Source organism: Xenia sp. Carnegie-2017, unplaced genomic scaffold, assembly GCF_021976095.1.
Source record: "Xenia sp. Carnegie-2017 unplaced genomic scaffold, XeniaSp_v1 HiC_scaffold_23, whole genome shotgun sequence".
NCBI classification, from domain to species: domain Eukaryota; kingdom Metazoa; phylum Cnidaria; class Anthozoa; order Malacalcyonacea; family Xeniidae; genus Xenia; species Xenia sp. Carnegie-2017.
Window position 1 is genome coordinate 15,607,353 of NW_025813486.1, and position 24,076 is coordinate 15,631,428.

Below are 24,076 nucleotides of genomic sequence, written 5' to 3' on the forward strand. Positions count from 1 at the left end.
ATGTAAGAACCAGATAACAAATACGGCTAACCTGACGTTTACTTCTCATTTGACTCCGAAGATGACTACCGCTAAGGTTGTCGAAACATCAGTCAACAACAACAAAAACAGTCCTTCTTAGGACTATGCCAACCTGGACGATCTACATTTACAAACATGTAACGATACTCCCGGGCTCAAATCATTTACTTTAAATCTTTAAATTAATTTATAAAAGTAATAGCAAAAAGTAACACTGTATGTATGTATAATATGCAAATATTAAATTAGGAATAATTGAACGAGCAGTTTTCCAAAGTTCATCTTACAAAATTTGCATGCTAAAGGCAAGCGGTAGCAAAGCAATTGCTTCATTTAAATTATTTATCTTTACATGTATATGTTGATGTTGACATGAAAGTTAGAACTCAGCCAATAATTAAATCATGTTAACTGGAGCTTAAAGGATGTTTTCTGTATTTTGTTCAATTTGTTGCCAACCAGCACAACATCAACATATCCATTAACACCAACAATTATACGGTGTCATATATGTATCTCTCAGTCTCCCAGTGTTTGTGTGTAGTATATTATTTGATTTCATCTGCATTCATGTTACTCAGCTGTTTTCAGCAAGGAATCACTTTTATACACATACAAACTTGAATGGTACAGTCCATGTTGCGGTCATTATTCATGGCACCATTAGCATTCTATTTTCATACATACAGTGATTATGAGCATGGAATTGATTTGTTGTAAAGGACTGATTACACATTACATTAAACATAGGGGAATGGGACTTATTGGACCTATAAGTCCATGTCTTTCGCAAACTGTAATGTTTGTTTCTTAAAATATTAAAATACACTGCTGCTATATAAGTGTCACGCGCTTGGAAAGCCGGCGGAAAGCTCGATTGAGCATAAGTATATCCACTTCAGGTGCTTTACTTGCGACAATTATAGACGTCCTCGCAAATTTAACATAAAATTCATTGCTATTTTGAATGAAAACTGTTTTTATTGGATAAATACTAGTGATGATGAAATGAGTTTAACATGTCAAAGCAAAACTTCCCCTGTTAGTTCATTAGTTGACCTGTCCTGGTAAAATTTATAATTCTTCTAAAACTCTTGTGGACTTTGTGGTCCAGTATCTATGAAGCCAAAATATTTATAGTTGTATAATTATGATATGTGCGTGTCAGTTTATTCCAAGGTCATGTAGCGTTATCAAATTGATACATCATCATCATCAGCCGTTCACGCCACTGCTGGCAGATGGCCTCCACAACTTCTTCCACTCGATTCGGTCTTTAGCTCTCCTCATCCAGGTCTTTCCAGTTTCCTCTTCGATCTCGTCTCTCCATCTTCTCTTTGGCTTTCCTCTTCCTCTGGTGCAGTTTCTTGGGTACCATTCTGCTGTCAATTTGGCCAATCTGTTGTTATCCATTCTTGCCACATGGCCTGCCCATCTGCCTTTCATTTCTTTTGCTGTTTGGATGACATCTTTCACCCTAGTTCTCTCTCTGACTACTTCATTCCTGATCTTGTCTTTTAGCCTGATATTTAGTATGCTCCTCTCCATGCTCCTTTGTGTGACTGCCAGCTTCCTTGATTGGTGTTTTGTAAGCGCCCATGTTTCTGCTCCGTATGTCATAGATGGTAAAATGACAGTGTCCATTATTTTCCTGTTCAAACTGTTTGGGATGTTCTTCTCCTTTAGAAAGTGACTGTATTGCCCGAATCTTCTCCATCCGACATTGATTCTTTGATTGACCTCAACACTGATTTCATTTCTTGGTGTTAACATTTTTCCAAGGTATTTGTACTCCTCCACCTCCTCCATTTTCTCTCCGTCAACTGTGATCCCTCTTCTTTGCTTCCTCCTTGCGATGTCGTTGCACATCAATTTAAAGAAGTATACTATAAAACAAATTCCGAAGAAGTAAGACATCTTGAGATTGCAAAATATGCATCAAAACAAGACGAGAAGTAAACTGTAAATTTTCGACTTTATTTCAAAGTCATCCTCAGACAGAATGATATTTAAAACCATACATACACATATATATTTACAACGCATGAAATAAGTAAACGGAAGTAAGCAATAGAAATTAAATAGTGTGATATTTACAAAGATCACAATATTTAGCTCTTCCAACTCTTTGTTCACCCTGTTGCAAATTATCACGCTCCTTACAGCCTACATATATATATGCATACCAATACAATGCACATATTTATTTATGTATAATTGATACAAACATAATGAACAATCTATATAAGGCTATTTTCCTTATACGGTCATCAAATTCGACGACGAAACAATATTTTACGTATTGAATAATTCCAACTCTCTTGAGGGCTTTTACTTATTTATTGTCTACTTGTAATAACACATTAAATGTACTCTAGTCCACCATGCGGTTGAAACACTGATTCTGTGCTGTGGGCGTCTTCATCACTTGGTAATTTGAAATTGCCGTGTGTTCGCCATGCTATGCATGGATAAATATGATGTAATATCTTTAATCTTATTGGTGGAAAACCTCCAAAAAACCCTCCAGAGAAGTGTCATATAAACAGTGTCAGCCTGAAAACCGTGAAACAGTGAAACCGTGAAACAGTGAAACAGTGACAGACGTGTCTGCAAAGAACCATAGTGGAAAAGTAAAAGCGTGTATTTCTTGTATATTTCTTTACGTGGTTAACTTGGCTTTAAAAGAAAAGGTAGATATGACTTATATCTATTTTATTTTACACTTGGTAATAAAATAATTTGCTATACTTACGATTCGAACCATACATTTCAACATTTGATCGCACCATTTCAACAACGCTTCGTCAAATGATAGTATTAAACAAGTTTCATCCATTTGGGCATTTTTCCTGCTGGATCGTTTTTCCGATCATTTTAAACTAATTTTTTGATATCAAAAATATCCTGCAGTATATTTTAGCAAAATCATAAACATGATAATTGTTGTAACTCCGAGGAAACCCCGCAATTAGAGCAAAGCCCGCGTTGTTTATTTGTCTGTTTTTTTCGCTTTTGGAAAAAAATATTCGCAATTTTAATTTATTATTATACTGCGTGAAATAAAATAATTGCTTATGATTTTCAATTTTTTCTACAGTGGAGGATCCAGAGTACGTCAAAATAAATTACTGCAGCATATTTTGGCGTATATTTACATTTCTAAACATCTCAGAGTCAAGCCATTGGCAAAATTATATTCTTTAGAAATTAAAAAACAATGGTGCTTTTCTGAAAGTAATTTGAATTTAATATTGAGGAGCTATAATTTATTTTGAGGGAAACTGGATTCGCCACTGATTCCAGACGCAAAGATATACTTCGCAAATTTCAGAACAATACCATTGATAATTTTTCTAGAATTGTATAGTTTCACCGTCTGAGAGTGGTGAAATTTGAAATTCGTAATAAGTTGGCTATTTTGTAGAATAGTCCAGATTATGCCTCTTTTCCTATTATCTCTCCTCTCTTCCCTAATTATCTTTAGATCGTCATTTACAAAAAGATGAACAACGACGGTGAAAATACCTGTGCTAAAAAAGAAAACAACGGTAAAGAAAATCATTACAATGGGTTAGAAGATGGCAACGAAAGATACGACAATGCATTACAAAATGAAAGCATGGAAGATGGTGGAAATACTCAACCAATTCTAAATTTACCCATTCAAGAAACGCTTCCTGAACAATTTTTGTTTCACCTGCAAGACTTGACAAGAGGAGATGGATGTGCGATGGAAATGCTGAACGAAGATTTGGTTTTAAATGTTCCATCAACTTTAGAAAAACTTTAAAGATTTGTCAACTTCAACGTAAAATGATTTATACTGAGAGAAATAAATCATGTACATTTTTTATGATAAATAGGTTTGTGTAAAACGTAAGAACTCAAGAAAATATTTTGTTTTAACCATTCAATAATGGAAGAAAGGCATACTTTAATCTTATGTACTAATGAACAATTTAAAATAATTTGTATGTTTTTCTAAATCTCTTTCTTAATAATATTTATTTTTATTAATGTAATTATTAATCTTTATTGAATGATAATTTTTTAGTGCTGTCATTTCATGCGTTATAATGCATAAACCACTGATATAAACTCGTGCATTCCTACATAATTGTTTCCAAAGAAATTATTTATGATGCTAGTTTGCGTCGTGAGACATTGTCTTCACGATGAAATCGACTGAGTGAAATTTTTTAATTTTAGCAAACCATCCTCACCACCAATTATGTATTTTTCCATTGCCAAGTTTACAAATTTTTTATTATTTACTGCCAGTTGTAGATTCGATAAAAAACAGAATGTTTTGAAATACTCTTTGTAAGGGCTCTTATAGTGATTTCTATTTTATTTTTTCCTATCACAAGTTTCCAATTATTGTGATGACGACGAATAGCTTTTGTTTTGTGAATTAGTTTAGACCAGTTTAGCCTTCTCTCCACTTATTTCAAATGAAAGCGTTTAAAAGGGATTTCCCCCTTGGCTGTTAAAATCTGGGAAGAAAAACACGTGACCTAAGTCTCTAATATGTATTGAATATTTATATATAGTCAATAGCGCGGTAAATTTATAGTCTTTGTTATTGTGAATTGTGAAGATGAGATTCAGTGTTTATTTGTTGCTTTGAATTGTATTCAGAGCTACAAAATTTCGACAATGACTTCAAGAAAGCTTTGCAACAATGGATTAAAACACGCAAAGCAACATATGATATTATTTTTCATTTTATTCGGCGTACTTTGTGGATTTTTACTTGGTTCTTTATTACATGGCAATGTTCAGTCGTCCATAGATCCAACACCGAAGGAATATGCAATGTACGTTTCGTTTCTTAGTGAGATTTGGGTGAAAGCTTTCAGACTTTTGGTTCTTCCTTCGATTGTATCCAGCTTGCTTTTGGCAGTCGCTGAATTGGAGTCAAAACAGAGCGGAAAATTGTGAAGAAGAACATTGCTGTATTGTCTTATGACTACAATGTTTGGGAGTAATTTGTTTATTTGCATTTAACCTGGAAATGTTAACGTGAAAGAACAAGAACCAAACGAAGAAAAAGTTGAACCAATACATTCTGTGCTTGACGTAATTGGTTTGTGCAAAATATTGATAAATTTACTGAGTTTGCGCCCTGCTTTTGCTTTAACTGCGAAAATTTTCAAATACGTATAAGTTATATTTCTATCAGTTAACGACAATGCTTTTAATTTTTTTTGAAGGCAACTTTATTTATTATAACGTAAATGCTACGTTTGCAAAACTGTGCAAGTGTACGAGATTTTCGAGCGCATACGGTAATCGCGTTATCGCAATATTCACTTGATTCTTAATCTTCTATTTGTGACAAACTTGCCTTAAGTACTAGAGGTGGCTATGACTTTTTATACATTATTATATTCATATTTGACACTTTTTTTACTATGCCATACGAACCACAACTACCAAAGTGATAAACACCACAAGATCGTAATGCTATGTTATAGAATACCCGTCCACTCACTATCTACTTATATAATATACCTTGTTCTTTATACTTTGTTCTTTATTTTCACCATTAAATGACACTAAATGATACTGGATAAATAATAATTGAGAAATAAACGATATTTTAGTTTAGTGATAAACACCACAAGATCGTAATGCTATGTTATAGAATACCCGTCCGTCCACTCACTATCTACTTAAATAATATGCCTTGTTCTTTATACTTTGTTCTTTATTTTGACCATTAAATGACACTAAATGATACTTGATAAATAATAATTGAGAACTAAACGATATTTTAGTTTAGTGATAAACACCACAAGATCGTAATGCTATGTTATAGAATACCCGTCCAATCACTATCTACTTATATAATATGCCTTGTTCTTTATACTTTGTTCTTTATTTTGACCATTAAATGACACTAAATGATACTTGATAAATAATAATTGAGAACTAAACGATATTTTAGTTTAGTGATAAACACCACAAGATCGTAATGCTATGTTATAGAATACCCGTCCATTCACTATCTACTTATATAATGTGCCTTGTTCTTTATACTTTGTTCTTTATTTTGACCATTAAATGACACTAAATGATACTTGATAAATAATAATTGAGAACTAAACGATATTTTAGTTTAGTGATAAACACCACAAGATCGTAATGCTATGTTATAGAATACCCGTCCAATCACTATCTACTTATATAATATGCCTCGTTCTTTATACTTAGTTCTTTATTTTGACCATTAAATGACACTAAATGATACTTGATAAATAATAATTGAGAACTAAACGATATTTTAGTTTAACTTAAGCCGTAAGGGTGCCTTTAAAAAGGGACGGGTCTTCTATAATTGTTCCGAGATTTTAAATGGATAAGTTAATCTGAAACACAACCTTTACAACAATGATCTTGAAATATAAAAATTACAATAAGCCTTCCACACTCTACTCATCACACACTCAATTTCTCATCTCTTTGAGACAGTGAGTGGAAGGTTTATTGAAATTTTTGAATTTCAAAGTCATTGTTCTGTAGGCTATGTTTCAGATTAACATATCCATTTCAAATCGTTTTATTTCACAGCTTTTAACCTTTTAATAACGAGATCATTGTTAAGTGATTATTGCTGTCATCAGATTGTTTCATTCCTAAATAGTTGATCTCTAAACAAGTTAATTATGACGGCCAATTTTTATAACATTGACCGCAAGACGTAAAATTGGCCGTTTGATTGTAAATCATGATTTTAATCTTCCGTGCCATAATATTTCGCATTTTAGGCTCTTGTCCACTGCTCACTGTGAAATTTAGCTGTGAAGTGTTAAGTAAAGAAAGGGGTTGCTGAATGCTATGTAGCTGATCTTTAAAGTACGTAAAATGTCTTATGAGATATTTTTGCCTATAGAAAATTTTACTATGTTAAATTTTAGCGACGAAGTTCGCTTTCCATGTCAGTGAATATCAACCATATTTATAGCACACTAACTTGTAAGAACGTATTCTTTGGAGACAATGATTATCTCGTTATTATATTCCCTGGGAAACACGTTTTATTGAGCTGGTGGCTCATGGCTTGTGTATTCTAATTTCTAAAGCAAAGTTCAATATTTATAATTTCTTGACAAACACGACACGAAACGGGCACTACAGGCGACAATAGAAAACTGCATAGTCAATTTAGTCAAGTAGGACTTCTGCTTACCCAGGGCAGGCTACACTGAAGAATTTTTTGTGACAGTGTTTTTTGTAATTTTCCTCTAAAACAATTATATTGTTTCTTCCCTTAATACGCTCTGTCCACAGGTGTTACGATACATTGTCTTACATTCACATGATGGGTATGTTAAGGGACTTCCCCTTGCAGATGAAGCATATCGGATGAAGTGACTGTTACATTAAAAGAAAAATGAAAAAGTTCTCTAAATACACCATGCTGCGTCTTTTCTGTTGTTGTTCAACATTGTGGAATGGCAGTCATCGTGGTTGTTGCATTGCACTGTTGTGTCAGGTAGTTGTGGTAGAATGAATGATTTAAGTTGTTAAAGTTGGTCAACTGTATTTACATTCAATTTTATACAAAGTAAGGAAAAGAGCGAAAACGGTGAAAAAATCCAGTGTTTACTTGAATCAAATACGGACGAGAATAAAGATATAGAAGAAATCTCTAGAGCTTGGAGAAAGTACATCAAGACGAAAAAAATAATTCCCGTTCACAAAACGTTCCAGAGAGTGTTGCAGAGGATCAAGGGATGGAATCTGGAGCAGAAAGTCAGACTGAATGTTTAATATTTTTACTCGTACTTTTGTATTGGAAACTTCTTATTGAAGTGTATCATTTAAATCTTCCTTCAATTCCTGATGAACTATAAATATCTATAATTTGTACAAGTGTGCCGTGAACATAATAATAATTGCAATATTAACTACTTAGAACAAATGTACTTTTCGATGTCGTATTTTCTATTTGTGAAAAAGTAAATATTTATTGCCTTTTATTGCGCTCTTATGCCTTATTTACATAAAAAATATAATCGAATTTCCCGCTTCCACATCAGAAAAATGTTACCGCGCTGAATACGTCACAAACCATTTTCACGACAGACATCGAATAATAATCGGCGAATACCGATAGTTTCCACCGGATGTTTCCGACTGTCGGTAAAGTCAGTCATGTAAACTCAAACTGTAAACTTGTTCGTCTGTATTTAAAGTATTACCGTTTGAGGTTCTTGAGAAGTTTTCAATGAAAAATGCAACTGATTAAACAATCTGCGTTATATCTTTGTACATATTTTATGCCATCATCAACATAACGAATTGTTTGTATTTCTATTTCAAAATCGAGCGACGTTTTATATTATGACTTCATTTAGGTAAGTTCTATTGTACTGTAATCATTGATCATCGTTAGATTTTATAAAAAGATCTTTACTCCTTTTGAATTTTAAAACTGTTTACGATTGTAACATGTGACAGCCAGGGTTATGTGTTTATTAGCATAATTATCAGTCAGCCAAGCTTTTTTGAAACCATTATGAATCAACATTAACATCATCTGACATCGTACATGAACTATTCTTAACCAATAGAGCTATACCTCATATTCATCATGTCATTTTAACTTTTAAGTATGTTTATGTCAAGATTTCAATTGTAGAATGATTATTATATATACTACTGAACATTGTGTACAACAAGACAACTGTCAATAAATGAGCTGGCAAGAAAAACGAACCTTAAGAACCAAGAAAAGCATGAAGCTTTGTTTTACACCACTGTATATGACAGATCATTCTCATTGAAATGCATCAAATTGCAATATTGCTACATAAACACAATGAGGATGGACATTTTGATGTTCACGAAAACAAGATTTAATTATTTATAATAGTCCCAATGTGCACAGCAATGTAATTATATCTTACAATAGCTGTGCCAGGCCTAAATACCATAAAATGATAAATAATCTTTGAAAATATCACTGTTTGATTGTAAACTGTTTTCTTCTTTAAGATAAATCCCATTTCACCACCTACCTATGTTGTCATGACAACAAAAATGAATCTAGAAGAAGGTTTGAAAGCTTTGGAAACATCTATCAAAGCCATTGAAGAAGTCATTATGAACAAGAAAGGAACATTTGTTTTACGACAAGCTGTAAGTGTTTGGTTTATATTTATATGAAAAGTATATTGTATCACTAAAATGACATCCCCCTGGTACCTCTACTATCCTCATATCATCCTGTTACCATTTCCCTAAGTACCCCATGCTGTATTAAGATGGACATATTCAATCATTAGTCGTTTATTTGAAAATAACAATGACACCATCCCAATGCATTGAAGTCAATAATATTAAGACCCTGTGACATTGGCAATAATTTATGTTAACTGTCCACAAAAATTAGTTTTTTCTAAAGCTAATATTGCATTGTGATAATCAGTGTGCGAATTAGTTGAGAAAAAACGATGTTCAATTTTTTTTGACAAAAGTGTTTGTTTAGAGGCATAATCAAATCGATATTACGTTCATTACTATATATAGCACTATTTGCTAAATTATTGTTTTTAAACATTAACAAATTCATATGATTTACGACAGTGTTTTTCTTTACAACCGCTGATCCAGTTACAAATGTACGAAGAAATTTTTTGCATGTTATTCTCTCCTCTTTTGTGCAAACTTTACAGCGCAATAAATTCACCACTTGGCCATCCTAGCACTCAAACTAGTCAGCATTTGATGTTTCCATCCATTTTTTACTGTATTAACTTTGCTGGTAGCTACAACCTTTTGACGAAGATGGCAAGAATGATAAAAGTGAAAAGAGAATAACCGAATATACTTTTGCTTTCTGATTGTTAACAGTAACATCCTTGATGTTTACTTATGATAAAAAACATCATATTTATGTCATATTACAAGCAATATGCAAAAGCAAAAAGTATGGCTGATCAAGGTTGCCAGTTTGGCTTAATGTTTTGAGCCAAATTTGGCTTCCTTTTCTCACGTTAGGCTTATTTAAAATCAATGATATCATCAGTGTGCAAATTAACGGTGTTCAATGTGCAATTTGCACATCGTTTTAGCTAAAATGAAAACATTTGCACATCACTTTTTCAAACGATATGCAAAAAACTTCTTTATTGATTGCCACCACATAAATTGAAAAAAGTTTTCAAGCTTAATCTTTACTGATCTTTACTTAATAAACGAGTGCTCTGCACGACATTAAAATCCATTTTTACACAATGTCATCAAATTCAAAGACGTTGTCACTTTGAGATTAGTAAATCTGTCAACAGTCAACATACATGGTGCTTATATGCTTATGACAATAGGCGTGTAAATACATTACTAATGTCAATTTTTTCATTTGCTTTGTTTTGTAAACCGTTACGTACTGTTTTTGGCATCAAAGCTATTTTGAGTAATTTCAGTAAAATCAGGACACATTTTGATTTTGATTCTCAAAAGAAGACAAAAAAAAACTTAAACAAGCAAAATTTGAAAAATAAACGAAAGGGAATTTTGATTTTAAATAAGCCTAACGTCAGAAAAACATTAATGGCTCAAAATATTAAGCCAAACTGGCAACCTTGATCAGCCATACTTTTTGCTTTTACATATTGCTTGTAATATGACATAAATATATGTTTTTATCATAAGTAAACATCAAGGATGTTACTGTTAATAATCAGAAAAAAGTATATTCGGTTATTCTCTTTTCACTTTTGTCTTTCTTGCCATCTTCGTCAAAAGGTTGTAGCTACCAGAAAAGTTAATACAGTAAAAATGGATGGAAACATCAAATGCTGACTTGTTTGAGTGCTAGGATGATGGCCAAGTGGTGAATTTATTGCACTGTAAAGTTTGCACAAAAAAGACGAGAGAATAACATGCACAAAAAATTTCTCTCATACAGCTGGATCAGCTGTTGTAACGAAAAACACTGTCGTAAATCATATGAATTTGTTCACGTTTAAAAATATTAATTTAGCAATTAGCGCTATATAATAATTAACGTAATATCGATTTGATTATGCCTCTAAAGAAACACTTTTGTCAAAAAAAATTGCACATCGTTTTTTCTGAACTAATTCGCACACTGCAGGGAATCGTCGTCACTTTCACTGATATAGTAAAAGTTGAATAAAAATAACCTTGTTGAAGGCCTGAATAACATAAAACGGTAAATTGTCTTTTGACAATTTCAGGGTGTGTTTGAAAACTGTTTTGTTCTTCTATGTTGTCAGGAACAACTACAATGAATCAAGAAGAAGGTTTAAAAGCTTTGGAAACGTCTATCAAAGCCGTTGAAGAAGTCATTATGAACAAGAAAGGAACATTTGTTTTACAACAAGCTGTAAGTGTTTGGTTTATATTTATATGAAAAGTATATTGTATCACTAAAATGACATCCCCCTGGTACCTCTACTATCCTCATATCATCCTGTTACCATTTCCCTAAGTACCCCATGCTGTATTAAGATGGACATATTCAATCATTAGTCGTTTATTTGAAAATTACAATCACACCATCCCAATGCATTGAAATCAATAATATTAGGACCCTGTGACATTGGCAATAATTTATGTTAACTGCCCACAAAAATTAGTTTTTCCTAAAGCTAATATTGCATTGTGATAACCAGTGTGCGAATTAGTTGAGAAAAAACGATGTGCAATTTTTTTTGACAAAAGTTTTGTTTAGAGGCATAATCAAATCGATATTACGTTCATTACTATATATAGCACTATTTGCTAAATTATTGTTTTTAAACATTAACAAATTCATATGATTTACGACAGTGTTTTTCTTTACAACCGCTGATCCAGTTACAAATGTACGAAAGAAATTTTTGCGCATGTTATTCTCTCCTCTTTTTTGTGCAAACTTTACAGCGCAATAAATTCACCACTTGGCCATCCTAGCACTCAAACTAGTCAGCATTTGATGTTTCCATCTATTTTTTTACTGTATTAACTTTTCTGGTAGCTACAACCTTTCGACGAAAATGGCAAGAAAGACTAAAGTGAAAAGTGTATAACCGAATATACTTTTGCTTTCTGATTATTAACAGTAACATCCTTGATGTTTACTTACGATAAAAAACATCATATTTATGTCATATTACAAGCATTATGTAAAAGCAAAAAGTATGGCTGATCAAGGTCGCCAGTTTGGCTTAATGTTTTGAGCCAAATTTGGCTTCTTTTTCTCTTGTTAGGCTTATTTAAAATCAATGATATCACCAGTGTGCGAATTAAAGGTGTGCAATGTGCAATTTGCACATCGTTTTAGCTGGAATGAAAACAATTGCACATCACTTTTTCAAACGATATGCAAAAAACTTCTTTATTGATTACCACCACATAAATTGAACAAAGTTTTCAAGCTTAATCTTTACTGATCTTTACTTTATAAACGAGTGCGCTGCACGACATTAAATCCATGTTGACACAATGTCATCAAATTCAAAGACGTTGTCATTTTAAGACTAGGAAGTCTGTCAACAGTCTACATACATGGTGCTTATATGCTTATGACAATAGAGGTGTCATAAATTATTAATGTCAATTTTTGCATTTACGTTGTTTTGTAAACCGTTACGTACTGTTTTTGGCATTATAGCTATTTTGAGTATTTTCAGTAAAATCAGGAAATATTTTGATTTTGATTCTTGAAAGAAGACAAAAAAACTGTAATAAGCCAAATTTGAAAAATAAACCAAAAGGAATTTTGATTTTAAATAAGCCTAACGTGAGAAAAACATTAATGGCTCAAAACATTAAGCCAAACTGGCAACACATCAGCCATACTTTTTGCTTTTACATATTGCTTGTAATATGACATAAATATAATGTTTTTTATCATAAGTAAACATCAAGGATGTTACTGTTAATAATCAGAAAGCAAAAGTATATTCGGTTATTCTCTTTTCACTTTTGTCTTTCTTGCCATCTTCGTCAAAAGGTTGTAGCTACCAGAAAAGTTAATACAGTAAAAAAATGGACGGAAACATCAAATGCTGACTTGTTTGAGTGCTAGGATGATGGCCAAGTGGTGAATTTATTGCGCTGTAAAGTTTGCACAAAAAAGACGAGAGAATAACATGCACAAAAAATTTCTCTCATACAGCTGGATCAGCTGTTGTAACGAAAAACACTGTCGTGAATCATATGAATTTGTTCACGTTTAAAAATATTAATTTAGCAATTAGCGCTATATAATAATTAACGTAATATCGATTTGATTATGCCTCTAAAGAAACACTTTTGTCAAAAAAAATTGCACATCGTTTTTTCTGAACTAATTCGCACACTGCAGGGAATCGTCGTCACTTTCACTGATATAGTAAAAGTTGAATAAAAATAACCTTGTTGAAGGCCTGAATAACATAAAACGGTAAATTGTCTTTTGACAATTTCAGGGTGTGTTTGAAAACTGTTTTGTTCTTCTATGTTGTCAGGAACAACTACAATGAATCAAGAAGAAGGTTTAAAAGCTTTGGAAACGTCTATCAAAGCCGTTGAAGAAGTCATTATGAACAAGAAAGGAACATTTGTTTTACAACAAGCTGTAAGTGTTTGGTTTATATTTATATGAAAAGTATATTGTATCACTAAAATGACATCACCATTGTGCCTCTACTATCCTCATATCATCCTGTTACCATCTCCCTAAGTACCATACTGTATTAAAAATGGGACATTATCAAAGTTCAAGTATGACTTCATCATCAGTTGTTTATTTTTAAATTACAATGACACCATCCCTGTCCTTTAAAATCAAAAATATAATGACCCTGTTAACATTGACAATATTTATCAGCGAGAATTGAAACAAGAAAATGACAAGAAGTAATGAGTGTAAAAATTCAAAAGCCAAACAAAGTTAAACAATTTTGTATTTATAATTTCGTAGAAGCACTATTGCTAATGCGCATTTAATATACAAAACGAGTTTTAGGAAATAGACATGTTTCAACATCTCATGATGCCATCTTCAGTATGAGTGAAATAATAAGTGATACAGGGTTTATATAAAAGTACTATGATACATAAATTACAACAATAAAAAGGAAATAAGATAAATTAATGGGGAGCGTCCGAGCGTATTATAAACTAAATATTGTATTGAATTTAAAAACTTGAACATTGAGGTCAGGGTTAGTTTTGTTAATGTGGAGTGCTTCTTTGATTTTAAGTGTGAATGAGGTTTCGACAGTGTGGATGAATTTGAAGCAAGAGGGTGAATAGTTGAGAAGATAGTTTTTTATGAGTGAGATTTAAGAAGGTGTCGGTAGATATGAGAGTTTTTGTCTGTTGTGGTATGTTCCCTGATTCTGGTTGATAAATGGCGCGAAGTTTTGCCAATGTATCGGGAATTACATCCCCACGCAATTGAATTCAAGAAAATGCTGATGTTTATTGTGCAAAGAAGCAACATTCACAGATGCACTTGTCTTATTTTATAGTATTAGGTCTTTGCCCAGATTTGCCATCATAAATCTTACATATGCTCTTTTTAACTAAAGGGAAATGTGCCAAATGCTCGTTCCAAAACTATTGCAAACTTCCTGTTTAGAAAACGGGTGCAAATACAAATCAATAGTATCAATTATATTACAATCATACCGAGTACATTTGAATGAACAAAATGAAAGTGTTTTATTTCACGAGTCTTTGGAATTGAACTAATTACAACAAACTTTGTGAATTATTTCATGAAATATTAAGCCAAATTTAGTGAAGCATGTTCCCGAGTATCAGAGGATGCAGACAAATATTGTTGAAAAAATTTTAATAGAAAAGTATTTAGAAGGTGTCGGTAGATATGAGAGTTTTTGTCTGTTGTGGTATGTTACCTGATTCTGGTGGATAAATGGCGCGAAGTTTTGCCAATGTATCGGGAATTACATCCCGCGCAATTAAATTCATATACCACCATAGATTTAATTGAATCAGGGATTGGGTCTTTAAATGAGAAAAGGTTTTTGATTTTGAATGATGTGAAAATTAGTCGAATGTCAATATCTGTACAGAAGCGTTTCATAATGTTTGTAAGTCTGCGTTGTGTGTGTCGTGAGTAATGTCCGATGTATGGTAGTTTGAAGTATAGAGTTTTTCTTTTGGAATTTTCATTTGTGTTGGTCGTGATCGTCGTGTCAGGAGTTTCGGTGTCTAGTTTGAGGTTGTTGCTATGTTTGTTGTCGAGATATCGTTTTACGGTTCTGTTAATAAAGTGTAGGGGGAAAGAGTTTCGTAAAAGAGTGGATGTGATGTTTTTTTATGTCTCGTTAAAAGCCATTGTTTGTATTGTTAAGTTTGTATGCTCTGTCGATTAGTGTGCGATAAATTTGCACATTACAAGTCGATTGTTGATTCAAACCTTCACTTTACCCACAGATTTTTAACCTTGATCATTACTGACCAAGAGCTTAGCAATCCACTTTTGTGTTTATTTTGTCAGTTCTTCTCATTATGTCAGATACATAGCAATCAAGATTAGGGGTTGAAATGTACTTGTAAATCCAATTGCCATGCCTTTGCATTCATTAAAGAAATTTGTTGATTTCAAATGATAAATTTAAGCTATAAATTTCTATCATTGATTATCATTGTTATCTGTTCAGCCAAAGGTTGTCACAGATATGGACGAAGCAGACTTTGCAAAGGAACTGGAAAAACTTGAACGTCAAAATGCAGAAGTTGATGGTGATGGTGATAATCCTGATGATGAAGAATAACAAGGTGAAGCATAAATGATTGTGGTTTGTTTTAAAACTTACTGTGTTTTATTTTTATCACTTCTACACTACCTGCGGTTGCCTTGAACAACAATTAGTTTAACTTCAAACTCCATTCAAACCCTATACATTACAAACATCAATTATTTTCTTTTGACGATCCGAAATAGATATTTCATTGTCAGTATTTTGTGAGGCAGTTTTTGAATGTCCCCTGTTCGGGTTAAACTGCAGCTCTGAATATGTAGTTTGGGATGAATAGGACATTCTTCATCGTGAAACTATTGTAAATGCCAAGTCGTTGAAATGAAAGCATATTTAGAAAGGAGATCATTAAATTAAATATTGTTAACAATTTCCTACGGGCGAAAACTTTCCTTGAACTTTTTAATCATAATTGATCCAAGATTCAAAATATCTTATCAAAATTGGTTATGAATTATGACTGTCGATGCTATAGTAACTATAGCAAACTATACAAACTATAGTATAGTTTGTGGCTTTCCATTGTCTGAGCCTGAGTTTAAATTTCATCTTAATTTAATCTTGACGTTCACCTTTGCCGTTTATCAGAACTTATACAGTCAGTGAAGTTTGTTGAAAAATTCTAATACTCCTTTCTAACTTTATATATCATCAAATGAAATCGAGAATATTTGAAATTTCAAACACGGAAGTGTATTATGACGTTCACTGTATTAAAAAGTACAAAAGCTCACAAAATGACAAATGCTTTATGATTAGGTCGACATTGCGAATGAAGAAAACAATAACATAAAGGAAAATATGGCTAGTTTTATGAAACAATGATGTATCGTATCGTATCGTATATGTATTTCGTTTCGTACATTTGAGCCTCTTTTGAGAGATGTTTTTCACCAAAGTCAAGATGTTAATGAAAGTTTGATGAAATCCGTTTGACATTTTTTTAGGATTTTCATTGGTTTGATAATTCCTCGAGATTTTGATTGGTTATGGGAAACTATTGTACTTCCGGCGTTTCATCAAACCGCACACTCTAGCACAAACTGCACATAACGTGCAAACGAACTTGAAGACGACCACCAACACAGAGACAAGGGATTCTTATTATCTCAGACCTATTTCAATTTTCAAAGCGTGCAAACGAGACTTTCAACTTGATTTGTACATTTTTACCTTCGTGGCTAACTTGGATTCAGTAAAAGAGGTTGGTGTGAGAGTTACGATTTACATTTACTAATTTCAGTGTCGTTTATAGCTTTCATGTTTTGCTCCACCATCGTTAAATCATCTGACTAATAATTTAAGTTTATTATTATTATACATGGTGTATCATACAGAATGTTTGAAATTTCTTCTTTATTTGCCATTGAGCTAAACTTCAGTTATAATTCAGAATAAATTTACAATGCTCCAAAAAATTATGAATAAATGTCAGATTTTCCAACTATCTAACGCGTAATAACTGCTTAACCGCTTCAAATAAGGATACAGTTGAACTAGAAGCGACAGTAAACTCTGACTTAAATCAGACGAAAGGACGGCACCATGGCAGAGGAAAACGACAGAAAATGTAACAATTTACATGTTGCAATTGGCAAATTTTTTCAGATTTTCAAACTATCTAACGCGTAATAACTGCTTAACCGCTTCAAAGAAGGATACAGTTGAACTAGAAACGACTGTAAACTCTGACTTAAGTCAGACGAAAGGACGGCACCATGGCAGAGGAAAAACGATACAACATCGAATAATTTACATATTGCAATTGACAAAATTTTCAGATTTTCAAACTATCTAACGCGTAATAACTGCTTAACCGCTTCAAATAAGGATACAGTTGAACTAGAAACGACTGTAAACTCTGACTTAAGTCAGACGAAAGGACGGCACCATGGCAGAGGAAAAACGATACAACATCGAATAATTTACATATTGCAATTGACAAAATTTTCAGATTTTCAAACTATCTAACGCGTAATAACTGCTTAACCGCTTCAAATAAGGATACAGTTGAACTAGAAACGACTGTAAACTCTGACTTAAATCAGACGAAAGGACGGCACCATGGCAGAGGAAAAACGATACAACATCAAATAATTTACATATTGCAATACGTCAGAGAATAAAGAATGAAGCGCCACTCGATGTCGGAACAATGGTCGGAGCCTGTGATGTTCGTCTCCCCTGTTTTGAGTTCTACAATCCGGCGGCCATGTTTCTCCAGCCAGATCGTAATATATTCCTACGGAAGCGTTTTGGCAAATAAACACAAATATTTCTATAGATTGGCCATTTTTTAAATATTTTTTGTGTGGATACAGTTAACACACCAAGCTTGTTGTGTAGGACTGATTACACATTACATTAAACAGAGGAGAATGGGACTTATTGGACGTATAAGTCCGTGTCTTTCGCAAACTGTAATGTTTGTTTCTTAAAATATGAAAATCCACTGCTACATAAGTGCCATGCGCTCGGAGAGCCGACGGCAAGCTCGATTGAGCATAAATAGCTCGGTTGAGCATAAGCAAGCTCGATTGAGCATAAGTATATCCGACGGCAAGCTCGATTGAGCATAAGTATATCTACTTCCGGTGCTTTATTTGCGACAATTATAGAGACGTCCTCGCAAATTTAACATAAAATTCATTGCTATTTTGAATGAAAACTGTTTTTATTAGATAAATACTCTATCGTCATTTGGCGTCGAAACGCTTTGTGAAGAGTAAAATCTTCGTCCTTCACCGATAAATCGAACGAAATTTTCTTCTGTAAAATGAACAGAGTAAGCAGAGTGATGATTTAATGAGTTTAACTTGTCAAAGCAAAACTTCCTGTTAGTTCATTAGTTGAGTTGTCCTGATAAAATTTATAATTCTTCTAAAACTCTTGTGGACGTTTGTGGTCCAGTATCTATGAAGCCGAAATATTTATAGTTGTATAATTATATGTTCGTGTGAGTTTATTCCGAAATCATGTAGCGGTTATCAAATTGATACATACTCTTTCATAATAAGCTCTACTACACTCTCATGTAGAGGTCATGTAGAGGTCATGTAGAGGTTATGTAGAGGTCTCTCAGGTCATGTAGCGGTTATCAAATTGATACATACTCTTTCATAATAGGCTCTACCACACTCTCAGTTCGGTACATTTCTTGACCATTACATTACACATACCTACATATTTTAAAACGAAAATCAATTGAGATGCTAAAATTAATAAGCTAATACTCCAAACAGTTAACCCTTTAAAGCAAATGAAGATGTCGTGATGAACGAATCTGGTATTGTGTAAACGCAGCCTTATTCCTTAATACATGACTCGATGTTCGTGGTATTTTACGTATGGCTATTAGTGTCCGTTGTGATACATTTAATCCGTTAATCGCATTTAGTGTCCGTTTAATCAATTGGTACAAATAAACAGGATGTTAGAATTTTTATAAAAGGATTTGAAACACCGTGGGCGTGTGATACAAACTGTAGTGGTACATTTTTTCCACCGATGCTTATCAGTACAACTTTCCATCTTATTTTTCAGTCGTTACCAAGGCCTAAAAAACAGAGCTTCAGGGTTAAAACTCTCTACTGGTTATAAAAATTCTGCCTTAATCAGAAGTTTGTAAAAGGAATAAAAACGCGAAAACTGTGATTTTGTAATACAAAAATAAGGAAAGGAGCGAAAACGGTGAAAAAATCCAGAACTAACTTTCATCAAATACGGACAAGAGGAACATCGCGAGAGCTTGAAGAAAGTACATCAAGACGAAAAAAATACTTCCCGTTCACAAAACGTTCCAGAGAGCGTTGCAGAGGATCAAGGGATGGAACCTGGAGCAGAAAGAATCAGACTGGAATGTTTAATATTTTTACTCGTACTTTTATATTTGGAACTTCTTATTGAATTGTATGATTTAAATTTTCTTCAATTCCTGATGAACTTTAAATATCTATAATTTGTACAAGTGTGCCGTGAACATAATAATAATTGAAATATTAACTAATTAGAACATGTACTTTTCGATGTCGTATTTTCTATTTGTGAAAAATTAAATTCTTATTATCATATCTTGTTGCGCTCTTATGCCCTCATTTACATAAAAGATGAAATCCCTAATTTCCCACATCTATAGGTCGGAAAACTGATTACGTCACTGAATACGTCAAACCATTTTACGACAGACATCGAATAATAATCGGCGAATACCGATAATTTCCACCGGATGTTTCCGAGAATCGGTAAAGTCAGTCATGTAAACTCAAACTGTAAACTTGTATAAAACAAATTCCGAAGAAGCAAGACATCTTGAGATTGCAAAATATGGATCTTAACAAGGCGAGAAGTGAAATGTAAATTTCGACTTTATTTCAAAGTCATCCTCAGACAGAATGACAGAATTGTTCGTCTGTATTTAGAGTATTACCGTTTGAGGTTCTGGAAAATTTTTCATTGAAAAATGCAACTGATTAAACAATCTGCGTTATATCTTTGTACATATTTTGTGCCATCATCAACATAACGAATTGTTTGTATTTCTATTTCAAAATCGAGCGACGTTTAATATTATGACTTCATTTAGGTAAGTTCTATTGTACTGTAATCATTGATCATCGTTGGACTTTATAAAAAGATCTTTACTCCTTTTGAATTTTAAAACTGCTTTATATTTATGCCAAAAGTTTGCTGAGATTTTGTTTACGATTGTAACATGTGACAGCCTGGGTTATGTGTTTATTAGCATAATTATCATTCAGCCAAGTTTTTTTGAAACCATTATGAATCAACATTAACATCATCTGACGTCGTACATGAACTGTTCTTAACCAATAGAGCTATACCTCATATTCATCATGTTATTTTAACTTTTAAATATGTTTATGTCAAGATTTCAATTGTATAATGATTATTATATATACTACTGAACATTGTGTACAACAAGACAACTGTCAATAAATGAGTTGTCAAGGAAAAGGAACCTTAAGAACCAAGAATAGCATGAAGCTTTGTTTCACACCACTGTATATGACAGATCATTCGCATTGAAATGCATCAAATTGCAATATTGCTACCTAAACACAATGAGGATGGACATTTTGGTGTTCATGAAAACAAGATTTAATTATTTATAGATGTTCCAAATGTGCACAGCAATGTAATTATATCTTACAATACCTGCACCAGGCCTAAATACCATACAATGATAAATAATCTTTGAAAATTTCACTGTATGATTGTAAACTGTTTTCTTCTTTAAGATAAATCCCATTTCACCACCTACCTATGTTGTCATGACAACAACAATGAATCGAGAAGAAGTTTGAAAGCTTTGGAAACATCTATCAAAGCCATTGAAGAAGTCATTATGAACAAGAAAGGAACATTTGTTTTACAACAAGCTGTAAGTGTTTGGTTTATATTTCTATGAAAAGTATATTGTATCACTAAAATGACATCCTCCTGGTGCCTCTACTATCCTGATATCATCCTGTTACCATTTCCCTAAGTACCCCATGCTGTATTAAGACGGACATATTCAATCATTAGTCGTTTATTTGGAAATTACAATGACACCATGCCAATGCATTGAAATCAATAATATTAGGACCCTGTGACATTGGCAATAATTTATGTTATCTAACCACAAAAATTAGTTTTTCCTAAAGTTAATTATGCATTGTGATATCATAACGATGTCTTTTGCCTATTGAAGAAAAGTTATGTGTCTCCAAAACAAAATAAAATAACAAAGCACATGTTCACACCATTTACACAATGTCTGTCTCATGTTTGCTTTGTCTGACTGTGTAACTATTATCAGAAGGACATCACTTGAGTCCATTGGACATTTTACACACCTGTATGATGTATCAAAGATTTGAAATCATACAACTGACGTATGTTTTTTGCTGTTTTTTGCAGCTTCAGAGAAAAAATAAAAGAAGCAGAGTTTGTCTTGTTCTTATTCGAGTAGTACTTTATGTTTAACTTAGGAGCTAAACATGTTTCATACAAAATGTTTAATGGATTTTGATTGGTTATATGAAATGCTCATTAATATGTATTAGATATAATTGGACAACAGTTTTTCTATTATGTCTGTTGACATAAAATTATAAGCGACACAATACCAAACGGACGAAAGCACAGTAATTTTTAAAACAAAGGATTGATATGATGAGCAACAAACAGCAATATCTTTATATTTTGTCACTTAATTTAGACAAAGTAATTGTATAACCTTTTATTTTCAAATTCTCATATAACTAATTTAATTTATTACATGTTCGTAGATGTAGATCGTCCAGGTTGGTATAGTCCTGAGAAGGACTGTTTTTGTTGTTGTTGACTGATGTTCAACCACCGCTACGTAAGAATCAGATAACAAATACGGCTAACCTGACGTTTACCCTCATTTGACTCCGAAGATGACTACCGCTAAGGTTGTCGAAACGTCAGTCAACAACAACAAAACAGTCCTTCTCAGAACTATACCAACCTGGACGATCTACTTTACAAACATGTAACGATACTCCCGGTTCAAACCGTTTACTTTAAGTTAATTTATAAAAGTAACAGCAAGAAGTAACACTGTATGTATGTATAATATGCAAACATTAAATTAGGAATAATTGGGCGAGCAGTTTTCCAAAGTTCATTTTACAAAATTTGCATGCTAAAGGCAAGCTGTAGCAAAGCAATTGCTTCATTTAAATTATTGATCTTTACATGTATATGTTGCAGTTGACATGAAAGTTTGAACTCAGCCAATAAGGAATTTCTTCATTTAAATTATTCATCTTACATGTATATGTTGCAGTTGACATGAAAGTTTGAACTCAGCCAATAACCAATTAAATCTTGTTAACTGGAGCTTAAAGGATGTTTTTTGTATTTTGTTCAATTTGTTACCAACCAGCACAAGATCAACACATCCATTAACACCAACAATTATACGGTGTCATATATGTAGTCTTAGTCACTCAGTGTTTGTGTGTAAGTATATTATTTGATTTCATCTGGATTCATGTTACTCAGATGTTTTCAGCAAGGAATCACATTTATACACACACAAACTTTAATGGTACAGTCCATGTTGCGGTCATTATTCATGGCACATTAGCATTCTATTTACATACATACAGTGATTATGAGCATGAAATTGATTTGTTGTAAAGGACTGATTACACATTACATTAAACATAGGGGAATGGGACCTATTGCACTTCATGTATTTCCCAGTGAACTCCATATATATATATATCTGGAATGATAACGACAAAACATTTTATAGATATAAAATTGAAGCCAAAGTCCTAGTCTCTTGCGCGGTTTGTACGTCAGTTCCAGTCCTTCAAGGTCGAATATTCACGCGGTTTGTACGTCATTTTCATTCCCCTGAGTGCCAAACATACACGGCCAATATAAATATGAATACAAATTGCAAAAGCATAAACATATAAACAACATCACGACAAACAACACACGAGGCCAACTCCTCGCAAAAGGTTATTTTTTACAGCTGAAACTTTACTATAGTGAGTTCGTTGTAACTTACAACTTGTAACGAGGAAAAGCCAACTGAAAATTACACTGTATGCTAAAAAGACAATACAATAGAAAATATGACGAGAAAATATTCCAGAAAAATTTTTCTTCGTCCGAAGGTAAATTTTCAAACGGTGTCAGACAGTGTTTGTCTTTTTGTCATTTCAGTGGATTTAAAGATCTTTTTCCGAAGAAGAAAGAAACTTGAATATCCAGTTTCATAAAAAATATTGAGTCTATAACTTGCATTTTTATTTTTTACAGAGCGATTGTATTTTTCATCGATTTTGATAGTGCTTGAAATACTAAATGGTTGTCATCTCGATATCAATAATTGAATATCCTTAAAGACTTTGATATGTTTTAAAGGAAAACCGCAGCGAAAAGCAGATCGACTAAGTTCACTCACCTTGCTTCTCGATTTATCACTTTGATTCACTTTCCGTGAACCTTTTGATTCCAAAATTTCGTTATTTTTACGCTCTGATCAAGATCCGAACTCTACCATTACCAAGGGACAAATGATTTAAAAAATAAAATGAACACGCGAGAGACTAGAGCCTGACGTGTGATGACGAATGATGACGACAAATATTTTTTTGGCTTCAATTTTTGGCTTCGGTTATCATTCCAGTTATTTAAATGTCGAGTTCACTGGTATTTTCCAAACAGTAATGTTTGTTTCTTAAAATATTAAAATGCACTGCTATCAGAGGTCATGGAACCAATCAGTGCCCCCACTTTTACAACAGGGAAAAATTTGCCCTTTT

The 24,076-nt window shown here is 32.9% G+C and overlaps 1 protein-coding gene and 1 long non-coding RNA gene across 10 annotated transcripts in view; both read left to right on the forward strand.

The window, feature by feature from the left end:
• LOC124448111 (eukaryotic translation initiation factor 2 subunit 1-like) overlaps positions 1 to 24,076 on the forward strand; it is a 37,962-nt gene that overhangs the window by 9,558 nt on the left and 4,328 nt on the right. For 2 of the 8 annotated variants that reach the window (XR_006948938.1, XR_006948936.1), the window contains exons 3-6: positions 11,277 to 11,386; positions 15,660 to 15,777; positions 16,706 to 16,962; positions 19,302 to 19,828. The exons of 1 other annotated variant lie outside the window; for it this stretch is intronic. Coding sequence is in view for 1 of the 7 variants with exons in the window: in XM_046999131.1 (XP_046855087.1) it covers positions 15,660 to 15,773 (114 nt within the window). In the remaining 6 variants the exon portion in view is untranslated. Of the gene's footprint in view, positions 1 to 8,177; positions 8,391 to 9,030; positions 9,175 to 11,276; positions 11,387 to 15,659; positions 15,983 to 16,705; positions 16,963 to 19,301; positions 19,829 to 20,198; positions 20,341 to 21,016; positions 21,160 to 24,076 lie in introns of those variants that run through there. 5 more of the 8 variants (XR_006948937.1, XR_006948939.1, XR_006948933.1 and 2 more) reach the window with 5 other exon arrangements.
• On the forward strand, positions 5,276 to 8,012 carry LOC124448121. Of its 2 annotated transcripts, XR_006948949.1 has the most exons (3): positions 5,276 to 5,315; positions 6,798 to 6,885; positions 7,321 to 8,012. It is a non-coding gene; the product is annotated as an uncharacterized LOC124448121 (long non-coding RNA). The 2 variants fall into 2 exon arrangements; XR_006948948.1 differs by lacking the exon at positions 5,276 to 5,315 and having other exon boundaries at positions 6,575 to 6,885.